Source organism: Puntigrus tetrazona, chromosome 2 (assembly GCF_018831695.1).
Source record: "Puntigrus tetrazona isolate hp1 chromosome 2, ASM1883169v1, whole genome shotgun sequence".
NCBI lineage: Eukaryota > Metazoa > Chordata > Actinopteri > Cypriniformes > Cyprinidae > Puntigrus > Puntigrus tetrazona.
In genome coordinates this window covers 10,034,780-10,055,857 of record NC_056700.1, presented here as the reverse complement: position 1 = coordinate 10,055,857, position 21,078 = coordinate 10,034,780, and the positions used below count along the sequence as shown (strand labels likewise).

The following is a 21,078-nucleotide window of genomic DNA, read 5'->3' as shown; positions in this document are numbered from 1 at the left end:
ATCTGGTCTTAGTTGCTTTAAGCTGGTCAGCAGGCTGGTTTTATAACGGTTTTTTTATACAGGTTGGTCTTAGCTTGTCAGGCTGGGCGACCACCTGGAAAGAAACCTGTCTAGTCAGACTGGGAGACCAGCTTAAACCAGCTAAAACCAGTCTAGCAGTCTAGGCTGGTTTTAGCCGGGGGCCTCTACTTTTGAGATGCATTGTCCACATCTCAAAATCAAATCAACAACCTAAACTAGAACAACACTGCTGGAAAAAAAAATCAAATAAGACAGGTTTATAATCTAACTTATTGCCAGTTGATTTGGTCGAGAATAATTCATAATTCAGCTTTTAATTAGCATAATTCAGATCGTTAAACTTATAAAACAGTGCCCTGGTTGTGGCTAGAAGGGATGCTCTAACAATTCAATTTTATTTTCTACCTATTGTTTCATTAACCTCCAACCCTAAACAATAATGTAAAAGTAGTAATTAAAACTCCTCTAAAACCATCCTGATAAAACCACTATGACCAGGCTGGGAGACCAGCTAAAACCAACCTGACCAGCACAGGCTGGTGTTTTGTTTTGTTTTGAGTAGGGAAAGTTTTTTTTATAATCTGTTAAAAACTTAAATCAATCAATCATTTTTATTTATATAGCGCTTTTAACAACACATGTTGCATCAAAGCACTGTACAGTATAATGTAGAAGAGTACAGTGACAAATGTAAATGTAAATGTCTGTAACAATACAAAAAATGTTTCAACTTCCGTTTCATCACAATGTTAACCTACTTAATAGGACATGTGACAGAGACTACAGGTGAGCATGGTAACAGTTTCAAAGTAATGTCAAGTATGGCATTTCAGATGCAGCTCAAGCCTTGGGGACAAAAACACCATCGCTTGACCAATTCCAGTTGACTTTATCTTCTAATAGAATAAAATAGAATAAAATTCCATGTATTGTCTAAAGATGTACTTATGCGGGTGTTGATGAGGTGGGTCAGCATTAAATGGAAGTATTTTCTTTCCTGCTGTGATATATCTGTATATATCTGAGCGAAACAGAAAAATATTGTGTGGGACTTGATTTTGTCCATCTGTAATGGATTGGATCATTGCTGTTTACTAATTGCTGTGGCTTTATGTGAGTGACAGTTTGCTGGTGGGAGAGATTTGTATGCCAAACATCACAGAGCAGAGACGTCATCGGGGGAGGAGTTAACGTTTTTGATTGAAGATTATGAGCGCTCCTCATTTGGAAGGGTGCATTTTTTAGAGGCCACGTCATTAAGCTCCGTTGAAGGATTTTGAAGGATTTTTACTGGGTAGTCTTCATTTTGTGTCCTTCGTTTAGCCTGTTTTGAAGGATCCATCAGGTGTATCATTTGTCCTTCGATTGCCTAAAAACCTTTGCACACATTGATGGTCCATAAAAAAATAAATGAAACGGCACCGAGTTTGTCCAGTGCAATGCAAGATGAAGCCATTTTTTTTTTGGTTTAGTTGTAAATAAATTGCATAAATACTAAACTGAGCATAATGGGAGACCACAAACAGTTGCATTATATCATTGCAGTAAAAATGCATTAATTTACATTTAAAAAACAATTTAGCACATGCTTTGATTCAAAGCAACTTACAAATGAGGACAGAAGCGATCAAACCCACCGTTAATAGTAAAAATAAAGATTTTAAGTAATTTTATAAATATTTTTGTAGCATAGCCATGCACACTTGACTGTCTCAAAAAAAATGTACGTGGATAAATCATTTAAAATAAATCATTGCAATATCCAGAATAAGAATGGTGGCTTCTGATTTTGTTTGTGACTTTGTTTGTAGTTATATAAACGTCTGTTGCCTTATTATCTGCACTTAAATCTACACTAAATAGATTCATTAGGCTTAACGGCATAATGCGATTGCATAAAAATTAAATGTTTGACACATACAGTACAAATAGACTACTGCATACAGTAGCCTACTTGGTGCATGAGCTGGATGAATCAAATATTAACAATTAGTGATGATTTCACAAAAGTATATGGGTCAGAATATTTTTGCTACCCAGTGGATCCGCACAAGAAGGCCTATTGTTTGGTTCAGATTACATTCTTTTTGTTATTTGAATGCACCGAATAGGTCTTAAAACAGACCTTGGTTACAGATGCATTGAACGAAACTGGCGGTGGCGTCCCTGTAAGAATATCACTAACACTGAGGTGATCATGAGTCAAACACAGGACTTCCAAGGGTTGTGTTGGTTTGTAGGGAGAGGATTAGCTCGCTAAACATAGACAGATAATAACTTACCCGGCCAACCACTAGAGCAAAGCATGAATGAACTTCCACGGATCCTTAGGGAACAATCATTATACGAAATAAACATTTTATATGGAGCCTTCACATCTGCAGTCTGTTAGAAAAAAAGGTCGTCTTTTAACATGATTTTTAAGCAATTAATATTAATGCAGCACGTTATGAATTGCATGAGATTGATAATAATCTAGGATTTGAAAGAGATGATTAGAGTACGTTTAATTTGATATAACTAGACTGCAAGCATTGCAAGTCTTGCCAGGATGCCATAGACCGTTTATATTTGGACCAACGTTAAGCCGTTCACTCGGTTGATTAGTGGTTACCTAAGCATTCCAGGTAACGAGAAAAATCGCTTCCAAGTGTCTGATTCAGGGCACAGGCGAACAGCGACCTCAGACAGCACGATGGAAATACGACCGAAAGTCCACTTCAGCATCGTTTGTTCTTACGCGAAACAGAAAACCGACGGACAAAGACGACAAACCGTAGAAATCGGACAGCGGAAGTTGAAGGATGGCTCAGAGTAAATAAGTTTGCTATTCCAGGAATTTATTGAGGGCTGTTCAATCGCAGTTGTTTTCCCTGATTGGCTATTTTAGGTTTCGGCGAACCTGTTTCTGATTTAATTTGCCTGGGCTTTCGCCGGAGAAATGAGCTCCGTCGTGCCGGCGGGGTCCGTGGCGTGTTCTCGCAGGCGGCTTCAGTCAGAGAAGTTGCAGTGTTTTGTGCCCGGGTCAGAGAAACATGAGGGACATGAACGTGTTTGAGCGCTCCTCCGTGCTCGCCGCGGAGATGATGGAGGTCTTTGATCGGACTCCCACGGAAAAAGAGCTCGTCTCTCAGTCCAAGGAGCTCTGCAGAGATTTCATTCACTCCAGAATCGCGAGGGAAGGACTGAGTTGGTCAAAAGTCGGGTTTGATCTGCCCGAGCCACGCGGAGCTCTTGTAGATGTATCTGTGGTGCTGCTAAAACTGGGTAAGAAAACCGGGAGTGAGTGTGAGGCTCTTAACAGGTGTGATGCTATTTCAGTATTTTTCACCCAGACGATTTTTAACTTTTTCATAACGTCACAACTCAAAAGTCTTTTCATTCTTTCTTTCTTTTGGAATTGCGTTTCATAAAATTCTACTGTGATTCATAGCTGTGCATAAATGCATTGGCCACAAAACCAGTAGTAAGGGTCGATTTTGTGAAAGAAAATGAGATTCATCACCTAAAAGCGGAATAAGTTTATCAGGACAGGACAATATTTAGCTGAGATGCAGGTATTTGAAAATCTGGAATCTGAGGGTGCAAAAAATCTAAATATTGAGGAAATAACCTTTTAAAGTTGTCCAAACTTTACATATACAAAATATCTTCATAGAACATGTTTGGTTTTTTTTTATTAATATTCTATAGATTTGTGGCATGAAGGAATAATCAGTTGACTACATGTGTACCTGTGCTATGTTGATTCTATCATTGAAAACCCAATTAAGTTATCAACTGGTCTGAATATTGGAAGGTTTGGGGAACATATCCCTCTCACTGTCTTTTGAGTGTGTATTTAAACAGGTTGACAGGTGTAGTTTTGTTTACAGGTGATGAACTGGAGTGTATGTGCCCGTATGTGTATCGTAACGTCGCAAAGCAGCTGAACATCGGCGTAGCAGTGGAGGCTGTGGTGTCAGATGCGTTTCTGTCCGTAGCAACAGAGATCCTAGTCATGGGTAAGAGATATATATTATGAGAAGATAATATTAAATAATTGTTTGTGGGCATGACTTTACTGTCCCTCCACTGACGTGTTTAAAAGAATTAACAAACACAATACACAAAAATGAATAAACATTTTAAGTATTTTATTTTTATTTTCTTGGTATCTTGCTGTTGTTGTTATTGCTAATTCAGTGCCTAATTGGCTATTTTGAGACCAAAAAAAGCACTGCATACGAGGGCATCACTACTATAAATGGAGTGAATCTGGAGATGTGGGATTTGTTCCAAATGTAAATGAAGCAATGTTAGTCTGAGCAGGGTTTGAGGTTTAAAAAAAACATTTCAAGACATTAATTTAATTATGTTTTTATTAAATTACGGTAAAGTTGTAATTGAAAACTGGAAGAGCTATTGACTTTAGTGCATTATTGGATTTCAGTGGTGTGTTTCAGAGGGGCACTTTGATCATCAGTTTAATGACAAGTTCTTCAGTGGTCTTTTTTCGGAACATGGAAAAAACCCTAAAAAGGACATACCCACATTCTTTCCTTTGTACATATTTGGTCACATATTTTATCTGGGTTCTGCTTCTGTTGATGTACATGTTGGTTGCAGTGGAGTCCTAAACCAACTCTGCCTCATGATCTTCTCCAAAAACATTCTATCTTCTGTAATAACGTAATAAGGTGAGGAGTTATCTTAAATGAATGCTTAATATGAAGGAATATAAACAGCTGCAGTAGTCCCTGACTCGTTAGTGAAGCATGGCAATGTGTCATGTCAGTTTTAAAGGCTTCCTGTTACATCATCAGTATGACAGAATAGCTAAATAGGTTTTCAAGGTAACTTTTTGAGATGCAGATTTATTTTGAATAAGACATGGCCAATTTAGGACTTGCAACCTCATGTAGTTGTCATTACAACCTATTATCTACAACAAGCTGTATGATTGTGATTGATGCAAATGTGTTTGAGGTGCTAAAAATGGATGCCTCGGCTTTCCAGTTCTTCTCATGGAATTGCTTTTACTTTCAAGGGATCACATGGGGCAAAGTGGTGGCCATCTATGCGGTAGCAGCCGGGCTGGCGGTTGACTGTGCGCGTCAGGGCCATCCGGTCATGGTGCACACTATAGTGGACAGTCTGGGAGAGTTTGTGCGTAGAAACCTGGTCCCATGGCTCAAAAAGAGAGGAGGATGGGTAAGAGTTAATTTTCTGTACTTCCACCTTTACCAACCAAGACTGGTCCTGACCTCTACAGGCTATATGAGGAAATGAAATATCGTTACCCACCTGTAGATGCTGTTTTAAATTATTAAATAAATTATTTTTTTAAGAAATTGTTACTTTTATTGGGCAAAGAATCATTAAACTGATCCAAAGTGGCAGTAAATAGATTTATTTGAAACAAATATTTTGCAATATTATAAATGTTCTTGGTTTGCATCATGGTTTAAACAAATATTTCGAGCAGCACAGCTGTATTCAGCAATAATAATGATGATGATGATGATGATAATAATAGGAAATATTATGTTAATAAGAAACCAGCATATTAGAATGGAGTAATGGCTGCCAAAAATTCAGTTTGCATCACATGGACAAAAAAAAAAATGTAAACCTACAATATGGCTATTTCAAATTGTAGTAATTTAACATTTGTATAGATTTTCTGATCAAATAAATGCATCCCTGGTGAGAAGAACTACTGTGTGATGGCATGTAAAATGTTTGCTTTTCATCTGTATTTCCAGGGGGACATTTTAAAATGTGTGGTGAACATGGACTCTAGAGCTCGTGCCCACTGGTTATCAACAGCTGTGTTCACGTGGAGGCAATTCCTAAAGACCATGTACATCTACCTGACGAAGTAACCTTGTGCAGGAAATCATCCTGTTGACTGAGAACCGAATCTTTTCCTCCCAGGACTATTTGAATGGACTATTGTACTGTTTTTGGAGCAAACAGCCCCTCACAAAGATCACAGCACGTCAGCCAGGCTTAACCGCACCTTAATCCTCTTTTACCTTTCATTATTTCTTTAAAATACACTAACCATAGACTGAAACGAATACTATGAGCTGACATCGTGGGGTTGGCACTGTGAGGGAATATGTACTACATTCATTGCTGGAGCTACAATGTCTGTCTTCCTTTAGTATAAACTGACCCAGAAATACGGTATGTGGGTATCTGAGCTTCTTTTGTGCTGACACACTGCGTGGATTCGTTCCACCGTGATTTTATACTGAGTATCTGTGGTGATAAGTGTAACATTTTAATGTTTGACAATCTTCAGAGTTTTATTTTTAAAATAATTACGGAAAATGGAGTGTCACTTTGCACTTTCAGTTGTACAGTTTGTGTGGTGTGTGTGTGTGAAACACTGTTGTCACCAGCTGTACACGTCTTTAAAATAAAGATTTTAATGCGTGAACTAAGAGAGAAGGGTTCAGGTGGTCATGGAAAACCTGGAAACATCAGGTAAATAAGTGGGTTTTTTTTCCCAAGAAAGACTATTAAAATCAGAAGTCGCACAAAAAAAAGCTAATAAGTTAAATTATCAATGTTGAAAATATTTGTGATGTGTATTATAAGTAATATTTGTGACTGTCACTTTTGATCAGTTTAACTCTTTGTTGCTCAGTGAAAGTATTAATTTGTCAAACACATTAACAATACACTTTTGAATTACGTAGATTTGACTTCAACTACAAATTTCCAAACGTCACACAGATTTGAAAAGACAATTTCACGTTTATTATTTTAGTTGCTATACATTATACAAAAATGACCCCTTAATATATTGCAATAATATTTGCAACGCTTGTTTTGTTGGGGAGACAGGTCAGATCACGTCTATTACTTTAGATAACATTGTTACTCACAGATACATTACCATCACCCGCAGGTTTCTATACATCAACCATCAATATTGTGTGTCAAATAAGTACATTAGTACAAGTGCTTTTCACAAACACGTCTTTCCACCCACGTGACAGCCGGTTAATCCGTCCTGCGGTAAGTGATGTGCAAATGCTGCGTCAGAGGCTGTCCTTCAAGTGCCATAGAGATGGTCTGTTCCAGCCTTCCATCAGGCTTCAGCTGGATATGCCTGGAGATCTGATCAAAATCAGAATCATTAGTGGAACATTTATTCCAATTGTTATGACGCGTGTTCTTTATGAAAACACTGCTACGAAAGAACTTGGCGTATCATTAATCTGACAGGGCGCACGTTAAAAGTGTGTTTGAGACCTGTTGAACGTAAGGCTGCTTGGCAAAAGATGTTCTAGCCAGGGCAGTGCTGTGCAGAGTCAGCTGCTGTCCGGTGAGCTCCCCCTCCTCAATCTCCACGAGACCTGCGAGAGGTAGAAACCATTGATTTAAAACATGCATGCTACTACAGATCGTGCTGGTAGCTTGCTTTTAGATTTTTAGTTTGTTAACGATTACAAATGACATTGCAAGTTAGTTTTTTTAAAATAAAAACTAGAAACCGGCCATATATATATATATAAATAAATTTAGTGCTTTCAAGTGATAAATCACATCCAAAATAAAATGTTTTTATTTACATAACTTTGAGTTATGTATATTTTGATTTTTTTATATTGTGAGTAAATTTCTACTGTATATTGTATTTTATATAGAAATGATTTAATATATAAACATTTTTCTCAAATATACATGCATGCGTTTGTATTTGTGTATACATAAATATACACAGTACACACATTATGTAAACAAAAAATTATTGTTGATGCAATTAATTACAATTAATTGTTTGACTGCACTAGAAATATTTTTACTACTTAAAACAACTGCTATTTTTTGAACATATAGTAAAATTATTCCAGTCACATGATCTTTCAGTATAGGAAAAGTATAATAAAGCTAAAAAGATTAAAAAGTTTATTGCATTTTTATCAACATCAAGGACCCTAAACTGGATGTGCAGGAAAAGAGGGTTCTGGAAGTTAATGAAAAGGTAATTATTAATTTCAATTAATAAATGTAAATATATTTATGAAATGTGAATGAATGAATACACACTAAAATGTAATGCTTCATTTCTTTTCATGCATGTCATGTGGCCATTAACAGAAAATCTATTAATTATGAATACGTGTGCTGCCATTGTGTAAATAACAATAATTTAATAATTGAAAGTACCTGTAGTCCAATTATAAGTATTTTAATTAAAAAAAAATCAATTAAAAGCACTTAATTTTTGAAATCTGATTACATAAGAAAGAAATCAAACACCTGAGTTCTGTGCGATGATAAAGGCCACCCTGTTGGTGCCTGGCTGAATCCTGATGAACCCACACTCCCTGTGAAGTGGCTTTTTGCTCTCAGCATGGAATGCATTGAACCTGAAATAAATGAATTAATTTCTGACTTTCTGCCTGCGGCTCGGAACATTGCTTAATAAAGTAAGAAAAAACAACAACTCTGGGTTTGTTTTGTTACTTACATAAAATTGATCACAGGCTGTCCTACGTGTGAGAAATGAAGAGTCTCTGTGTAACGAAAAGGCGTGATGGAGGGGAAGGACCCCTCTCCCGGCTCATCGGACTGCCAGGTGCCCAGCAGCCAGTCCAGCGGCAGCACTGCGGGGTTCAGCTCCGCTGGGGAAACACACAGGCCCGGGCAAATAAGGTCGAAGCACGCTTGTCCGTTACGTAAAATAAGTTCACGGCCACGTTCTGATGCACCTGCTGTTCACTACATTCATGTTTCATTTGAATGGTAATACGTTTGACCTACAGACGACAGCTCAGAAATCCATTAGAAATAAGATAAATCAGATGTTTATGAATTTAAATGGAATAATCGTGTTGTCCTACCAGAATGACTGAATGGGCATGACATTCCGCTGGAATACTTTCAAGTAACCACGAATTTTATCAATTTAATTACACTGCGGTTGAACTACTATCTGTTTACCATCAGTACGTGCCTACTTCCTGATTAGACACTAGGAATTGTGGGAAATGTAGTTATTAGGCGTCCTTGACGCGGATCAAGCTGAAAAACGAATGTTAGAACTATTTTGCTCCTCTTCGCCTTTTACTGTAGGCTTGAGCTCACTGAAGTGAAATATAAGTGTATATTTAGGGGTTTAATCAAATTAACACATTTTAACACGTACCTCTGCAAATAGCTGAAATAGTAAATAACAGTGACTTAATGAATTAAAACACTTTTAGGGATTTAGGAGTATAGAGTAGAGCAGTGGTTTTCAATCCTGTTCCTCTGGACCCACTGCTCTGCACATTTTGCATGTGTCCCTTATCTCAAACAGTCATTTGACTTCATGGAGCTCTATCCTAATGAGCTGATGATCTGAATCAGGTGCGTAAATTAGGGAGACATGCAAAATGTGCAGAGCTGTGGGTCCCCAGGAACAAGTTTGAAAACCACTGGACTAGAGTGTAGATTAAACATGGGCATCGACTAAAACACACAGAAAATAAAATAAAGCTGAAGTTTTGCTTTAATAAAACAAGTATCTTCATACAAGTCAACTATTCATGGTACAGTTTTTATTGTCAAACTGTAAGAATCCAATATAACATATAACAGACACATAGCATATATATATATATATATATATATATATATATATATATATATATATATATATATATATATATATATATATATAACACATACACTATTTTATTTCTGCAGAATGGTTTTATGATCCAAAAATTAAATTTAAGCTGTTTCATTAATGTTTAATAGAACAACGTATACACAACGCATCGTATACACGTTGTCTGTGAGAGTCCAATATAACGTTTACATTCATTAACTTCATTACAATTTGATGTTGCATTTACATTTTATTTGGTATCTTTATTTTTTTTTTAACCTAACTCTACATTAATCACTTTCTAACTAAAATAAAACCTTAAATCCAAACAGTCGGCGATATCTCTTCCCTGGAGCGAAGTTATCCTGTGAGGTCAGAGGCCAGTAGGCTAATCGCTAATGAGAGTGACTTCAAACGCCTTCGACTCATCATGGCTACTGGTCTTGGAGAGTTTCTCCGCACTTTAAGGCGAGGTTTTGTGAAAGACGAACAGGTCGGGGAACTTGCTCGCGCGAGAAGGTAGGTAGTCGAGTCGCGTTGGAGGTTTAAACAAACTTTAGGGGTATTTATTCGATCATTGCACACTTCATATAGTTAGACTGAAAGTTAATTTTTCATTTGTTATAGGCGGAAAGATAAGGACTCCCCCACGCCAGCGCCTCTGCAACGTGAAGCGTGTAAACCTCGGTCTGTGTTTGAACTTTGCGCAAAAGGCGGCCATGGAAATTACATGGGGAGGCAAGTTAATCCACGCGCAGGGGCGGATCTACCGGCAAAAACTTTGGCATCCCAAACTGACCGCACAATACCATATAATTATAAGCGGTGTTTTGTGTGATACTTTTCCGCAGCGGTGATGAGCATAACGCAAAATAATGGAAAAAAAACACGTCTTTCAATAACTTCGTGAATCATAAAATGAGAAATCTTACGTCTAAAATTCATCCAGTATTGTTAGTGATCCTTTTCTTCGCACACATTGGATTTTGCTATCCAAAGAAAGGATAAAATGAAATCAATAGGTAAATATTAGGTAGCAAAACTAATGACACCTTGCATCTCTGCATCCTTAGATGTAGTTACTAGTATATTAGATGATGCAAATTCACAATTCTGTACAGTATAAATACAGCATAAATGGTACATGTTGTACACCCCAAAAATGTGATTGTCAACTTTTATTGTTGACCATTTTTATGTGTAGTCTGCTGCATTTTTGCAGACCTGAGAAACCACTGCCTAGAGATGGTCCTCACTGCAGAACACAAGATCCAGGGGGCGAGGTTAGATCCAGATCCAACTCCTTCCGCCTTTATATATATACCTAAACCTACTCGTCTCCATCTCCTGATCCCTAAACCGACCATCTCCAGCCCCGACCATAGGATCTTTGTTCTGCCGTGAGAGCTGTTTTGTGTCAGGATATTAAAAACCTGCTACTGTATTCTGTAATGAAATTTGACCAAATGTGCAGAGGTTGCTGAATTCAATTAAATTTTTGTACTGTCCTTTTAGTGATGCGTGCCAAGTTCATATACAATTCTTTGGTATTTTAACTTTTCCAGTTCATATAGTCCTACAGCAGGATTACTTTACAGTAGTAAAAATCAGTCATTCTTGAGAAGTGGGATAAAACAGGGTTCAAAATTGGAAAAAAAACAACTTTGCACTCATGTATTAAACTACTAAACTATAAACTTGCATCTTGTAAACTTAAGTAGTCTATGTAATAAGAACCACTCTTCGCCTGCAGTGAAACAAGTTTGGAAAATTTTTTGTAACCTGTTAAAGTGTATTGACTTGGTACTATGATGGACATTTGAAATTTTATGTGTTTTTCTTTTTAAACAGTATATACGTCCCTTTCTTCGTGTATATATTCAATTTTGCATAAGATGCATATCATACAGCTAAGCTGTATTATTTGTTCTTCTTAGATTGCCTTCCGAGATCATCTTAAAGATCCTTTCCTTCCTGGATGCCAACTCCCTGTTCAACATCAGTTTTGTCAACAAGCGGTTTCATGATCTGGCTAACAGCAAGTGAGTTCATGATATTGATCTTTCGAATAATGAATATTATATATTAACATGTACATCCAGTGCTTTGTGGTCTGTGTTGTATGCTTCTGAGATCGAAAAGAAAATGTGGAGACCCCGGGTAAGCATGATTAAAGAAGTCGTGAGCAGCACGATTGTGGAGGAGAAGCCTGCTGGATACTGGAAGAAACTGTTGCTCAAGGAGATGGCCGGCTACAAGGACACCGTGTGGAAAACAGAGCTAAAACACATGAACCCGCACACAGGCATGCCAGCTCTGACGGAGCATGTTCTCAGGTAGAACATAAGTGTTCTTGTGAGTTCTTGTAAGTGTATTTTATATAACTGAGAACTGAAGACTTTAGCACGGGGTTCCTCACATCTTACCTGGAGGTCCAATGCACTGCAGAGTTTAGGTCCAATCCTGATAAAACTCGCCTATCTGATTTTCTAATGACCCTGAAGACACCGATTAGCATGCTCAGGTGTGTTTGGTTAGGGTTAAAGCAAAACTCTGCAGGAAAATGGATCTCGAGGTCCAGATTTGAGGATCACTGCTTTAGCAAAACCAAAAATGTATAAATGCATTAAAAAATCTACTGAAAAGACATTTATTTAAAAAGGAAAAAAATAATGCATTTCAAGCAACGCATTAATATTATTCAAAATTGAGTAGAGATTAATCAACTTTTTTCTGACTCGTACAGATCTTTTATATTTGTTTTATGTTTGTCCGATAGGAAATATAAAGAACCTTTAGAAATTTTCTAAAAAAAACTTTTATAATACAGACAAAGTGCTCGTAGTACCAGCCTCAGGCAAGTATAAGCTAGAAAGAGAAGGAATAATTTGTTTTTTAGTAGTGATTTAGTAATTTAGTAGTGTCAAAGAAATTAGTTTTCAGCTGTTGTTTGAATATTCACATGGATCCAGCATTCGGATAGGGGTGGGAAGATCATTATCATCATGAAAATCCACAAACATATTTTGTTTAGAATGGTGCATAATCTGTGCACATTCCTCTCCTGAGGTTGAATACGTTTTCGGAAAATGTATGCTTTCTGGCTGGTAAATGTTTTTGTAGCTTGTCCATAGTGAAAGTGAGGAAATACGCCTGTGCTTGCTGTGTTTTACAGAAGGTTACACATTCAGTGGGAGATCACACTCACAAATAGGCATGGACGTGAAAGTGTCTATAAGCAGACGCACACTTTCTTCGAAGATTCATCGGTTACAGTGTGCTGGAGCCAAGCTTTCTTGCCGTTCATGTACTCTCTTAATAGCCTGCAGCTTCATGGAATAATGTGTCCAGCTTCACCAGCTCCAGGAGACAAGTAAGTATCTAAATAATCTGAAGCATAATACATACTCATCTGACTATTACCTCTCCTGCGCAGGCCAAGGTGGCACTCTCTGATTCGCAAGACAGCTTTGCAAAGACCAGGACATTTTTCGTTCTTTGGTGCTGACAGGCTTGTGAAGGTGCTGCAGTTTGATAAAGGGATCGTCATTGGGCTCTGGCGGGTATGTTGATATATTTAGACAAGTTATATTAGGGATGCACAATATATATATATATTTTTTGTGCTGTATTGGTTATCGATCAGTATTGTGTGGTGACTTCGGCTGCCTGCTTTGAGAAAGCACTCTTGAAGTCTTGGTGTTTTTCATGCCAGAAGATACATTTTATTTACAAAGAGAACAAAGCCGAAAAGTTCTTTGCAGAGCAAATCTGTAGAGTGTGTATGTGTGTGTGCTATTTAGTTGTTACCAGCCATAACATGGAAGTATTAGTCTAAATTACTTGATTGGTGTATCTTTAATATAAAACATTCAGATGTTTTTGATGATTTTGCCTTGTTTGTGTTTTTCTGTTCATTGGTTTTTTTCAGGGCAATTGCAGAATTGCCTTCATCATGATCAACCTGCACTTCCACAAACTGATTGAAAGAAGTCTTCTCGGGTCAAGATTTTGGTACCAAACTCTTATTTATTTCTGTTATGATGTTGAAAACGTTTCCCCTTACCACAAAGTATATTTGTTCACATCAATAGTCCCTACATACCTGCGGATGGCAGTGCTGTGGACCCTGATTGTAGCCGGCATGGATACACTCTGCACATTGTGCTTCACAATCCAGTTCAGCGAATCATGTATCGGCGTTTTTCCCCACTGTACACCCGTAGGGGTAAATGACATTTTTGTATACCCATTTTTGCTTTTATTGCCCTCCATAATCTGATTTTCAACGAACTATGACCAAAGTTGTAATATTTAAATCATACGATGTGAATAATATGAATACTCTTGGGCATCACAGTGGCTTCACAAGGGGAATTTGTGCAGTTAATCGCCATTGATTTCGCTAATGCATCCGAGCATGTGCCTTTGGCGAAGATTAGTCTTCCATGGCAAGCAGAGGGATTGCATGGAGAAGTTGAGGTACCTATAATTCATTTCTGGTTCTTATGCTCATTGACCACTTTATTTAAACTTTATTTCTGTCTGTAAATGACTGACTAGTCAGTGCTGGCATGCTATTATCAGAATACTGTTTATAAATAGATTAGTAGGTTTCTTATGGGAAACTTAAACAAGGCCAAATACTGAAAGTTTGTAGTTATTTGATACAACGCTGTTTTTGTATTTTGGTTAGATATGCATGTCCTTAACTTGCTTCCTTTATAAAGGAATGATAAAAACAATTACTTGCTCCACATATCCAGCGGTGCTGCATGATGACTTTGACGGTGCTGGATGAGGCTCAGCGTCCCTTCTGGTGTGTGAGTTCTACTGTAAAAATGTACAGTAGACAAAGAGTGCTGGACGTGGACTACGAAGGTGAGCAGTTCATCGTCCTTTACGAGGATGCTGATGGGAAGGTCAAAATGACCTTTGTGTGGATGGAGGAGTGTCAGCACTACTATTTGGTGCAGTTAGTTACTATGTTCCCAGCTGCCAAAGTGAAAAGGCACTTTAGTGGAGAATGTTGAAACCGTTGCTGGTGCCGAGCTGGTTTATGTTTAGAAAAGTTGAAATGATTCTGGCAGTGCTTTGAGTTGATTATTTTGGAATAGTTTATTTGTTTCTTGTTCGTGTGAATTAGCATTTTGGACATTTGTAAATGTCGAGTTCCAGAGGTACTGAATTATGTATGCTTTTGTTTCCTTTGTCTGGAATTACCAGAATTTTTTCAGTACCAATTTAAATTTGGTAAATGTTGTTAGACGTTTTATTTTTGGCATGTTTATCATAGTTAGTCAAATAATTTTCAAAAGGAGAATAAATAACAATGATTTGAACATCCTGTGTACTGTGTAACTGGACTCACATTGTAAACCTAAATGATGAAATTATATTATTGATTTATTTCTCTGTAATATATATATTTTATAAAGTTCATTCAAGTGCTGGAGTGATGCTTGTCGAAGCTTTAAAAAGGACATTGAGAAACACATTCAAAACAGCTGGTATTGGTTCAGTGGGAGGCATAATGTACAATTTCTAATCAGCTGAAATTCTTCCTCATTATACCAACCATCATGAAACATCATATGTAATGGCTCTTCTTTTACATTAGTGTGTAATTGTTGCACTACAAGCATCACTATATGAAACTGCAAAAAATATACAGGTCAGTCTTTAGGCCTTGGACTTTCGACACTGCTTTAAAGCGTCTTCCAGAGCTGCAAGAGCCTTCGTAGCATTGGCCTTGTTGCAGTTGTATCCCATGAGCCCAATCCGCAATACCTAGAAAACCGGTGAGTGGATGATTATTCAGTCGTGTAGTTGAATGCTGTATCATGTTTTGTTGACAAGCTTTTACTCACCATGCCAACAGAAGGCCCTAGACCTCCTGTAAACTCGATTTGGTGATGTTTCATGATGTAAGCCAGAAATTCTTTCCAGTTGTACCCATCAGGGATTGCAATGGTGGTGACAGAGGGTAATCTCAGATCCTATGGGAATGGATATATATCCATTGCTTTTTTTTTCTTTTAGGTTATATTATTGTTCTGAGAATTAATAAAGTTAAGTCACCAATAGTTACCCTGTCTTTGATAAACAGCTTTAAGCCCAGATCTTCCAAGCCCTTCCAGAAAAACTCTGCAACTTCTGTGTGATGCTTCCACGAGTTCTCAAGACCCTTGAGCAGACATTTTGGAATTTTAGATATCAGTCATAAAAAAACCCTAATAGCAGGCATACTGTGTATATAGTTGTAATTGATATACACTATCATTCAGTAGTTTGTGGAAAGACTTAGAATGTTTTTTAAAAGGATCATGTGACAGTGAAGACTTTAGCAATGGCTACTGAAAATGTACCTTTGCCATCACAAAAAATTAAAGAATACATTTCACAAAATCACCATTTTACAATTTCTTTAATCAAAGAAATGTAGCCTTGGTGCACATACAAGGAAGAAGTGCTAAATGTTTAAATGTAAGTGTACTGTATGTGACATTAGAGCTTTGTAAAACTAAAAACCTGGCTTTAATAGTTCAAACAAAAATACATAGTTGTGGAAGCAAGCAGTAGGTCCTATAATTGTAGACTTTGGGACCAAAAGGTTAATCATCAAAGAGAGGATTATCATGACAAGCAAGGTGTTAAATGTTTACTTTGAGTCAAGAATATACACATTAGCCCCTACCGTTTCAGCAAGGATGGCTAGACTTTCCCTCAGAGCAAAGAAGCCAGACACAGGTCCTGTGTGATGGTATCTGAAACACAGTTTAGTTTAACTTTACATGATCTTTAACTCAGTCCTTAACCACAGGGGTGCAAAACTCAATTCATAGAGGGCAACGGCTCTGCATAGTTTAGATTCTACATGAATGAAATGCATGAAATCCAGGTAATCAGGTCCTACAGGTTTATTTGAAACTACAGTATGGTGTTTGGAAATAAACTCTGTATGACTGGGGTTCTCCTGGGGCCTTTACCATGAAGCTGGTTTATCTGGCTAGCCAGATAAGTTTGTTTAGCTTGAACCAATCCTGGGTTTTAGGTACCATGAAAGTGGCTTGGCTTTCAGTGCGTGTTCACTGTTGTGAACTATTGGTTCATCTTGTAAATTTTATAGTTAAATCCTTTATTCTGGTAGTGAATTGCACTGACTCTCTCATGAGAAGTTAATCACAGTTTCAAGGCATGTGATTGGCTGATCATTACTGATGCCACACTTTCATGTGCACATTCTCCATTAACTTGACAGAGAAAAGTTGATGATCAGCTTCATGGTACCGACAAAACCGGATTGGACTGCATGGTTTGGTTTTGTCAACTCAACTAAATCCTGTAACCCCCGAGTTTGTTCAGCCACCATCATGGTACAGGCCTCAGGAATTGAGTTTTGCAACCATGCTCTACTAGGTCTCACAAGTGCAACAGTTTGCATTGACAGTTCTTACATTCTGTCTGGCTTGCCGTCATTGCCCCAGTAATTGGATAAGTGGGTCATATCAAGGAGGTAGGATACTGGCTTTGTTTTCCTGTTAAACATCTTGTGGCTATATCACATTTGAGAAGAAATTGATGACGTTAGTGGATTTCCCTAACTATTTGAATGATTCCATGTATGCAAGCACATACTCGTATGCACTGACATATTTCTTCTCACCATGCTCTTTCACTGAATGAAATTGGTGCTGTGCCGGGTGGAGCATTCAAGGCTTTCTGGGAACCAGTGTAGAGAATATCAATATCTACAAAGCAAAAAGGTTTGAATGGTTGAATTCAAGCCACAAGCTTCCGCACCGATAAATAAATATGTAAATAACAATGTGGTTTGATACTCCTAAAACTCCATATTTATGTAATTTCATTTTTAAATAACTTCATGATCCACTCACTTTGTTGGTCCATTAAAAGCGGTGCAGCTCCCAGTGATGCCACTGAGTCCACTAAGAGCAAACAGTTGTATCTGCAGAGAGGTGTATGACAGGTATTTTTTAGAGCAGGTTGTATGTGTGTACCATGCTACAGTACTAGTAATGAAAAATATTTAATGCAAAATACTAGTAATACTATGTGTTTGTAGAAATTAACCTGTTATTTTACCTTTACATTCTTAAATTTTTTTCTTGAAGATTTTCTTTCTTTCAGCTTGATGTATTTATTTAACTAACATTTAGTTGTAAGAAGTGTAACTGTACAGTGTGCACCAATCAGACATTCTTGCATGTAAAGAAGTCGCATAGTAACTTGTGCTACGGTGAAAAGAATAGAATATTCTTACTTGTGACAAATATCACCGACGCCGTCCATTGGGTGCACCAGACCAGCTGATGACTCTCCGTGTGTGAGAAAGAAGAGAACTGGCTTATGTTTAGCCAGAGCCTGTAGAAATTGAAATGCTGGTTATAGAGAAGAGTTTGCTTTACTAGTTATACCAACTTAAAGTGGCATATGGAACGTGTATATCACTAATAGTATAACTATCATGTAGTTTCACCTGTTCAATTTCTGCATTTGTAAAATGTCCTCCAGGTGTTTTAACTAAGGTGTGAACCTTTGCACCTGAGAAAACAAAAAAAGATGTTAAAGAGTAAGCATGTTCATCTACTCTACAAATAAGGGTGAATTTCTGTAGAACGCCAGTGGGCTGGCATGATTTTTATTATTAGGTCCATACCCGTCCGCTCAGCAATTTCTGCGACTCGTTCTCCCCAGATTCCATTGATGGCAACGAGAACGCTTTCTCCAGGCTCCACAATGTTGAAGATTGCACACTCCATCGCTGTGTGCCCGGAGCCACTCATGGCCAGTGTCATGTTGTTACTGGTCTGAAAAGCGTACTGGATTCCCTTCTTGATATCATTCATAATCTGACAAAATATGTGCAGCGGCTGTTTAAATCCTCCAAACATCAAGTTTCCATAAATGCATTTTCTGCCCTAGGTCTAAATCGGCTAATCCAACATTTTTGATATGATTCATTTGTATTTTTTTCACCAAAATAAAATAAAACATTATGCTATTTGGATATTCTGCTAATGTAAAAACAAATTACATGATTAAGCTTATTTCTTAAAAAATAAGCAATGACGCTTTAACGTTTTAACATCCCGTAACATTCAAATGTAAACTACATTTTTCTAAAATGTGTTCTTATATAACGGTTTTGAATACATTTAAAGCATACATAGGCCTAAGCATTTAAAAAAATGATGGTTTCGTAACTTTTTGCTTGGCTAAACTGCAGATAGTTTGATTATTAACTCAAATTTTAATGAAACCAACAGGAATATATTTTAACAACATACCACGTGTGTGTTTTAATTTTTTTTTTAGAAACTGTTATTTGCAATCGATCCATTAAAATTGCAAAATGCATTTGTGCGTAAAAATGTAGCCTGAGATTTACCCCGAACATCTCCGCGTGCATGTGACCTATTATAGGTCTCCCTCCTGCTGCTAAAACGCGAGGCGGCACGTTGGAGGGTCCCGGTCCAAACAGGTATCGGAATGGAGCCTCGAGCGGCCGGAGCATGCACGCTGGCGGCGGGATGGTCACGGAGGACATCCCGCGGTGCACGCCGTGTTTGGTGGACCGCGCGCTTTCCAAAGGTACCTGCTGCGTCAAGCGCGCACACCTGGATAGGATGCTCCTCGGCATCATGTTTCCTCTCTCTGCTGTTCGTTAGAAATACAAAAGTTTGAGTTTGTCCAATATTTTAAACAAGCGGGTCTTTGACCCCCGGGACACAGAGCAACATGCGTCATGCTTTTGGCACCAAATGCCCCCGCCCTTTATCTTCCAAACAAGGTAGGCCTATAACAGTCCAGAGGTGGACATGAGAGATGTTGTTAACGGTATAACAAAATAGAAAAGGGTGGTAGCCTAAAGATAGAAAGGGTGTTCTGTAGCCTATTATTACGGGAGGCTGTGTGTTTTTGTTTTCTCGTCATTTCGCATTTAAATCAATATTTTAATCCTTAGTTTCCTGACACCTCACAAAACACACAGAGCACAGCTGTTTATCTGAACTTTTTCACAGAGGTCAACTGCCCAGTTCATTCGAGGGATTTAAATATAGTAGGTTATCGTATATTTTTAATTTCCATATTTATCAGTACTTTTAGATTTGTAAATAAATCTATCATAGTCTACTGTTTAAGTTAGCTTGAAAACCCTATAGTGATGTCTGCCCTCATCAGGTAGCCTAAAAAGAAAAACCTAGAAACACGCAAGGACTGCATTAAAAAAAAATAAAATAAATAATCACATAAATAAACAAAAAAATGTTTTGTTTACAAAGTGAGTTTTGTTTACATCCTGATGAGGTGCTCTATTGATTCATTCATTCTCCACTTGTTTACCAGCTCAGAGAAGGAGTGTACCTTTCTCAGAACACTTGATTGGCTGATGTGAAGATACACACACACACACACACTGATAACACCACCTCACATTTCGTTTGTCCCTCTATGGTCAGTGCAGCACATGGTATTAAATGTGAGCATGTTAGTGTAGGCACACATTTTTTTAATTATTATATTTAAATAAATGTTATTTTAAGGTTGTTAGATTCTTATTTTTGTCGTTTTAGTTGAATGTTTATAGACAGCTAAATTAAAACTCATTTAACTGCTTTCTTAAGAAAGTATTGAAAGAAAGTATTATCTGGTATTAAGTTTATATTTTTGTGTGGTTTGTTTAAAGGAAAATTGCACCCTGAATTGAAATATGCTGAGATTTAGATGAAATTGTTTCTTTGTCAGAGCAGATTTTGTAGAACTTCAGCATTACATAACTTGCTCACTAACAAATTTTCTCTGCAGTGAATGGGTGCCGTCGGAATGTCCAAACAGCTGAAGAAAACATTATTACAATAATCCACAAGTAATCCACACCAACCAATGTCTTGTGAAACAAAAAGCTGTGTGGTACGAACCAGTCACTTTAAACTGTCCTCTATCCATAATAACACTTTCTCTACTCTAAAAAATTACCAAAAAAAGAACAACATATTTATTTAAACCTGTTCTGGACTGTCTCTGTATATAAACGGTGTTGACTTATTAAATGACTTTTTAACTAGGGAAAGGAAATATCGGATAGTGGACTCATATTTTAGCATGAAGCAACAGTTAAACTGCATATTAATTATGGGTTTTTCTTGCATTGTAATTTTTTGCTCCCCCGAAGATCCAATGTTTTTGGATGCCCTAAGGTACTTTCTTTAAAAAGGCAAAAATTCATTCTTTGGATAAACTATTCATATTTTATTATTCAGCTGTATTAATAAATCCATATTTTTTATAACTATGCACAAACAAAGTCTCGACCGCGAATAGATTGTACTGTTCCCATTCAGTAAAAAAATGCTTGCTCTGTACAAATGTACCTGATCAGAACAGTGATTCTCTACAAACACGCTGCTTGTGTGTCACAGAAAGCAGATGCTGAT

The 21,078-nt window shown here is 37.4% G+C and overlaps 4 protein-coding genes across 5 annotated transcripts; 2 read left to right on the top strand and 2 right to left on the bottom strand.

Moving 5' to 3' along the window:
• Window positions 1–2,414: 2,414 nt before the first annotated feature.
• bokb (BCL2 family apoptosis regulator BOK b) lies at window positions 2,415–6,457 on the top strand. Its single transcript, XM_043253584.1, has 4 exons — window positions 2,415–3,288; window positions 3,897–4,025; window positions 5,051–5,214; window positions 5,769–6,457. The coding sequence occupies exons 1-4, from the start codon at window positions 3,057–3,059 to the stop codon at window positions 5,886–5,888; spliced, it is 645 nt and encodes a 214-aa protein (XP_043109519.1). The 5' UTR covers window positions 2,415–3,056; the 3' UTR covers window positions 5,889–6,457.
• A 294-nt stretch (window positions 6,458–6,751) lies between these two features.
• On the bottom strand, window positions 6,752–9,010 carry thap4 (THAP domain containing 4). 2 transcript variants are annotated; one of them, XM_043253597.1, is made up of 5 exons: window positions 8,868–9,010; window positions 8,495–8,648; window positions 8,284–8,393; window positions 7,273–7,376; window positions 6,752–7,137 (listed from the first exon to the last, which is right to left on the bottom strand). In XM_043253597.1, exons 1-5 carry the CDS (start codon window positions 8,890–8,892, stop codon window positions 7,021–7,023), a joined length of 510 nt encoding a protein of 169 aa, XP_043109532.1. In that variant the 5' UTR covers window positions 8,893–9,010; the 3' UTR covers window positions 6,752–7,020. The 2 variants fall into 2 exon arrangements, with proteins under 2 accessions (XP_043109532.1, XP_043109541.1); XM_043253606.1 differs by having other exon boundaries at window positions 6,752–7,129.
• A 967-nt stretch (window positions 9,011–9,977) lies between these two features.
• zgc:161973 (uncharacterized protein LOC556635 homolog) lies at window positions 9,978–15,197 on the top strand. The gene is made up of 10 exons (XM_043219747.1): window positions 9,978–10,138; window positions 10,247–10,357; window positions 11,557–11,661; window positions 11,722–11,955; window positions 12,795–12,992; window positions 13,056–13,182; window positions 13,551–13,633; window positions 13,714–13,847; window positions 13,980–14,101; window positions 14,386–15,197. Exons 1-10 carry the CDS (start codon window positions 10,050–10,052, stop codon window positions 14,650–14,652), a joined length of 1,470 nt encoding a protein of 489 aa, XP_043075682.1. The 5' UTR covers window positions 9,978–10,049; the 3' UTR covers window positions 14,653–15,197.
• Window positions 15,005–19,319, bottom strand: agxtb (alanine--glyoxylate and serine--pyruvate aminotransferase b). The gene is made up of 11 exons (XM_043219759.1): window positions 19,032–19,319; window positions 18,300–18,492; window positions 18,120–18,184; window positions 17,904–18,004; window positions 17,518–17,588; window positions 17,286–17,370; window positions 17,077–17,175; window positions 16,317–16,386; window positions 15,711–15,806; window positions 15,490–15,618; window positions 15,005–15,409 (listed from the first exon to the last, which is right to left on the bottom strand). Exons 1-11 carry the CDS (start codon window positions 19,284–19,286, stop codon window positions 15,302–15,304), a joined length of 1,272 nt encoding a protein of 423 aa, XP_043075694.1. The 5' UTR covers window positions 19,287–19,319; the 3' UTR covers window positions 15,005–15,301.
• Between the last annotated feature and the right edge of the window lie 1,759 nt (window positions 19,320–21,078).

Excerpts from the sequence above, each read along its gene's own strand:
- bokb (XM_043253584.1), top strand. The coding sequence starts at position 3,057 with ATGAGGGACATGAACGTGTTTGAGCGCTCCTCCGTGCTCGCCGCGGAG. Across the intron at positions 3,289-3,896 it reads TGTGGTGCTGCTAAAACTGG|GTGATGAACTGGAGTGTATG; the intron begins GTAAGAAAACCG and ends TTTTGTTTACAG. Across the intron at positions 5,215-5,768 it reads TCAAAAAGAGAGGAGGATGG|GGGGACATTTTAAAATGTGT; the intron begins GTAAGAGTTAAT and ends CTGTATTTCCAG.
- thap4 (XM_043253597.1), bottom strand. The coding sequence starts at position 8,892 with ATGTCATGCCCATTCAGTCATTCTG. Across the intron at positions 8,394-8,494 it reads CAGCCTGTGATCAATTTTAT|GTTCAATGCATTCCATGCTG; the intron begins GTAAGTAACAAA and ends CATTTATTTCAG. Across the intron at positions 7,138-7,272 it reads AGCAGCCTTACGTTCAACAG|ATCTCCAGGCATATCCAGCT; the intron begins GTCTCAAACACA and ends GATTTTGATCAG.
- zgc:161973 (XM_043219747.1), top strand. The coding sequence starts at position 10,050 with ATGGCTACTGGTCTTGGAGAGTTTCTCCGCACTTTAAGGCGAGGTTTT. Across the intron at positions 12,993-13,055 it reads TCACCAGCTCCAGGAGACAA|GCCAAGGTGGCACTCTCTGA; the intron begins GTAAGTATCTAA and ends TCTCCTGCGCAG. Across the intron at positions 13,634-13,713 it reads CTTCTCGGGTCAAGATTTTG|TCCCTACATACCTGCGGATG; the intron begins GTACCAAACTCT and ends TCACATCAATAG.
- agxtb (XM_043219759.1), bottom strand. The coding sequence starts at position 19,286 with ATGATGCCGAGGAGCATCCTATCCAGGTGTGCGCGCTTGACGCAGCAG. Across the intron at positions 16,387-17,076 it reads GACGGCAAGCCAGACAGAAT|ATACCATCACACAGGACCTG; the intron begins GTAAGAACTGTC and ends ACTGTGTTTCAG. Across the intron at positions 15,410-15,489 it reads TAGGGCCTTCTGTTGGCATG|GTATTGCGGATTGGGCTCAT; the intron begins GTGAGTAAAAGC and ends CCGGTTTTCTAG.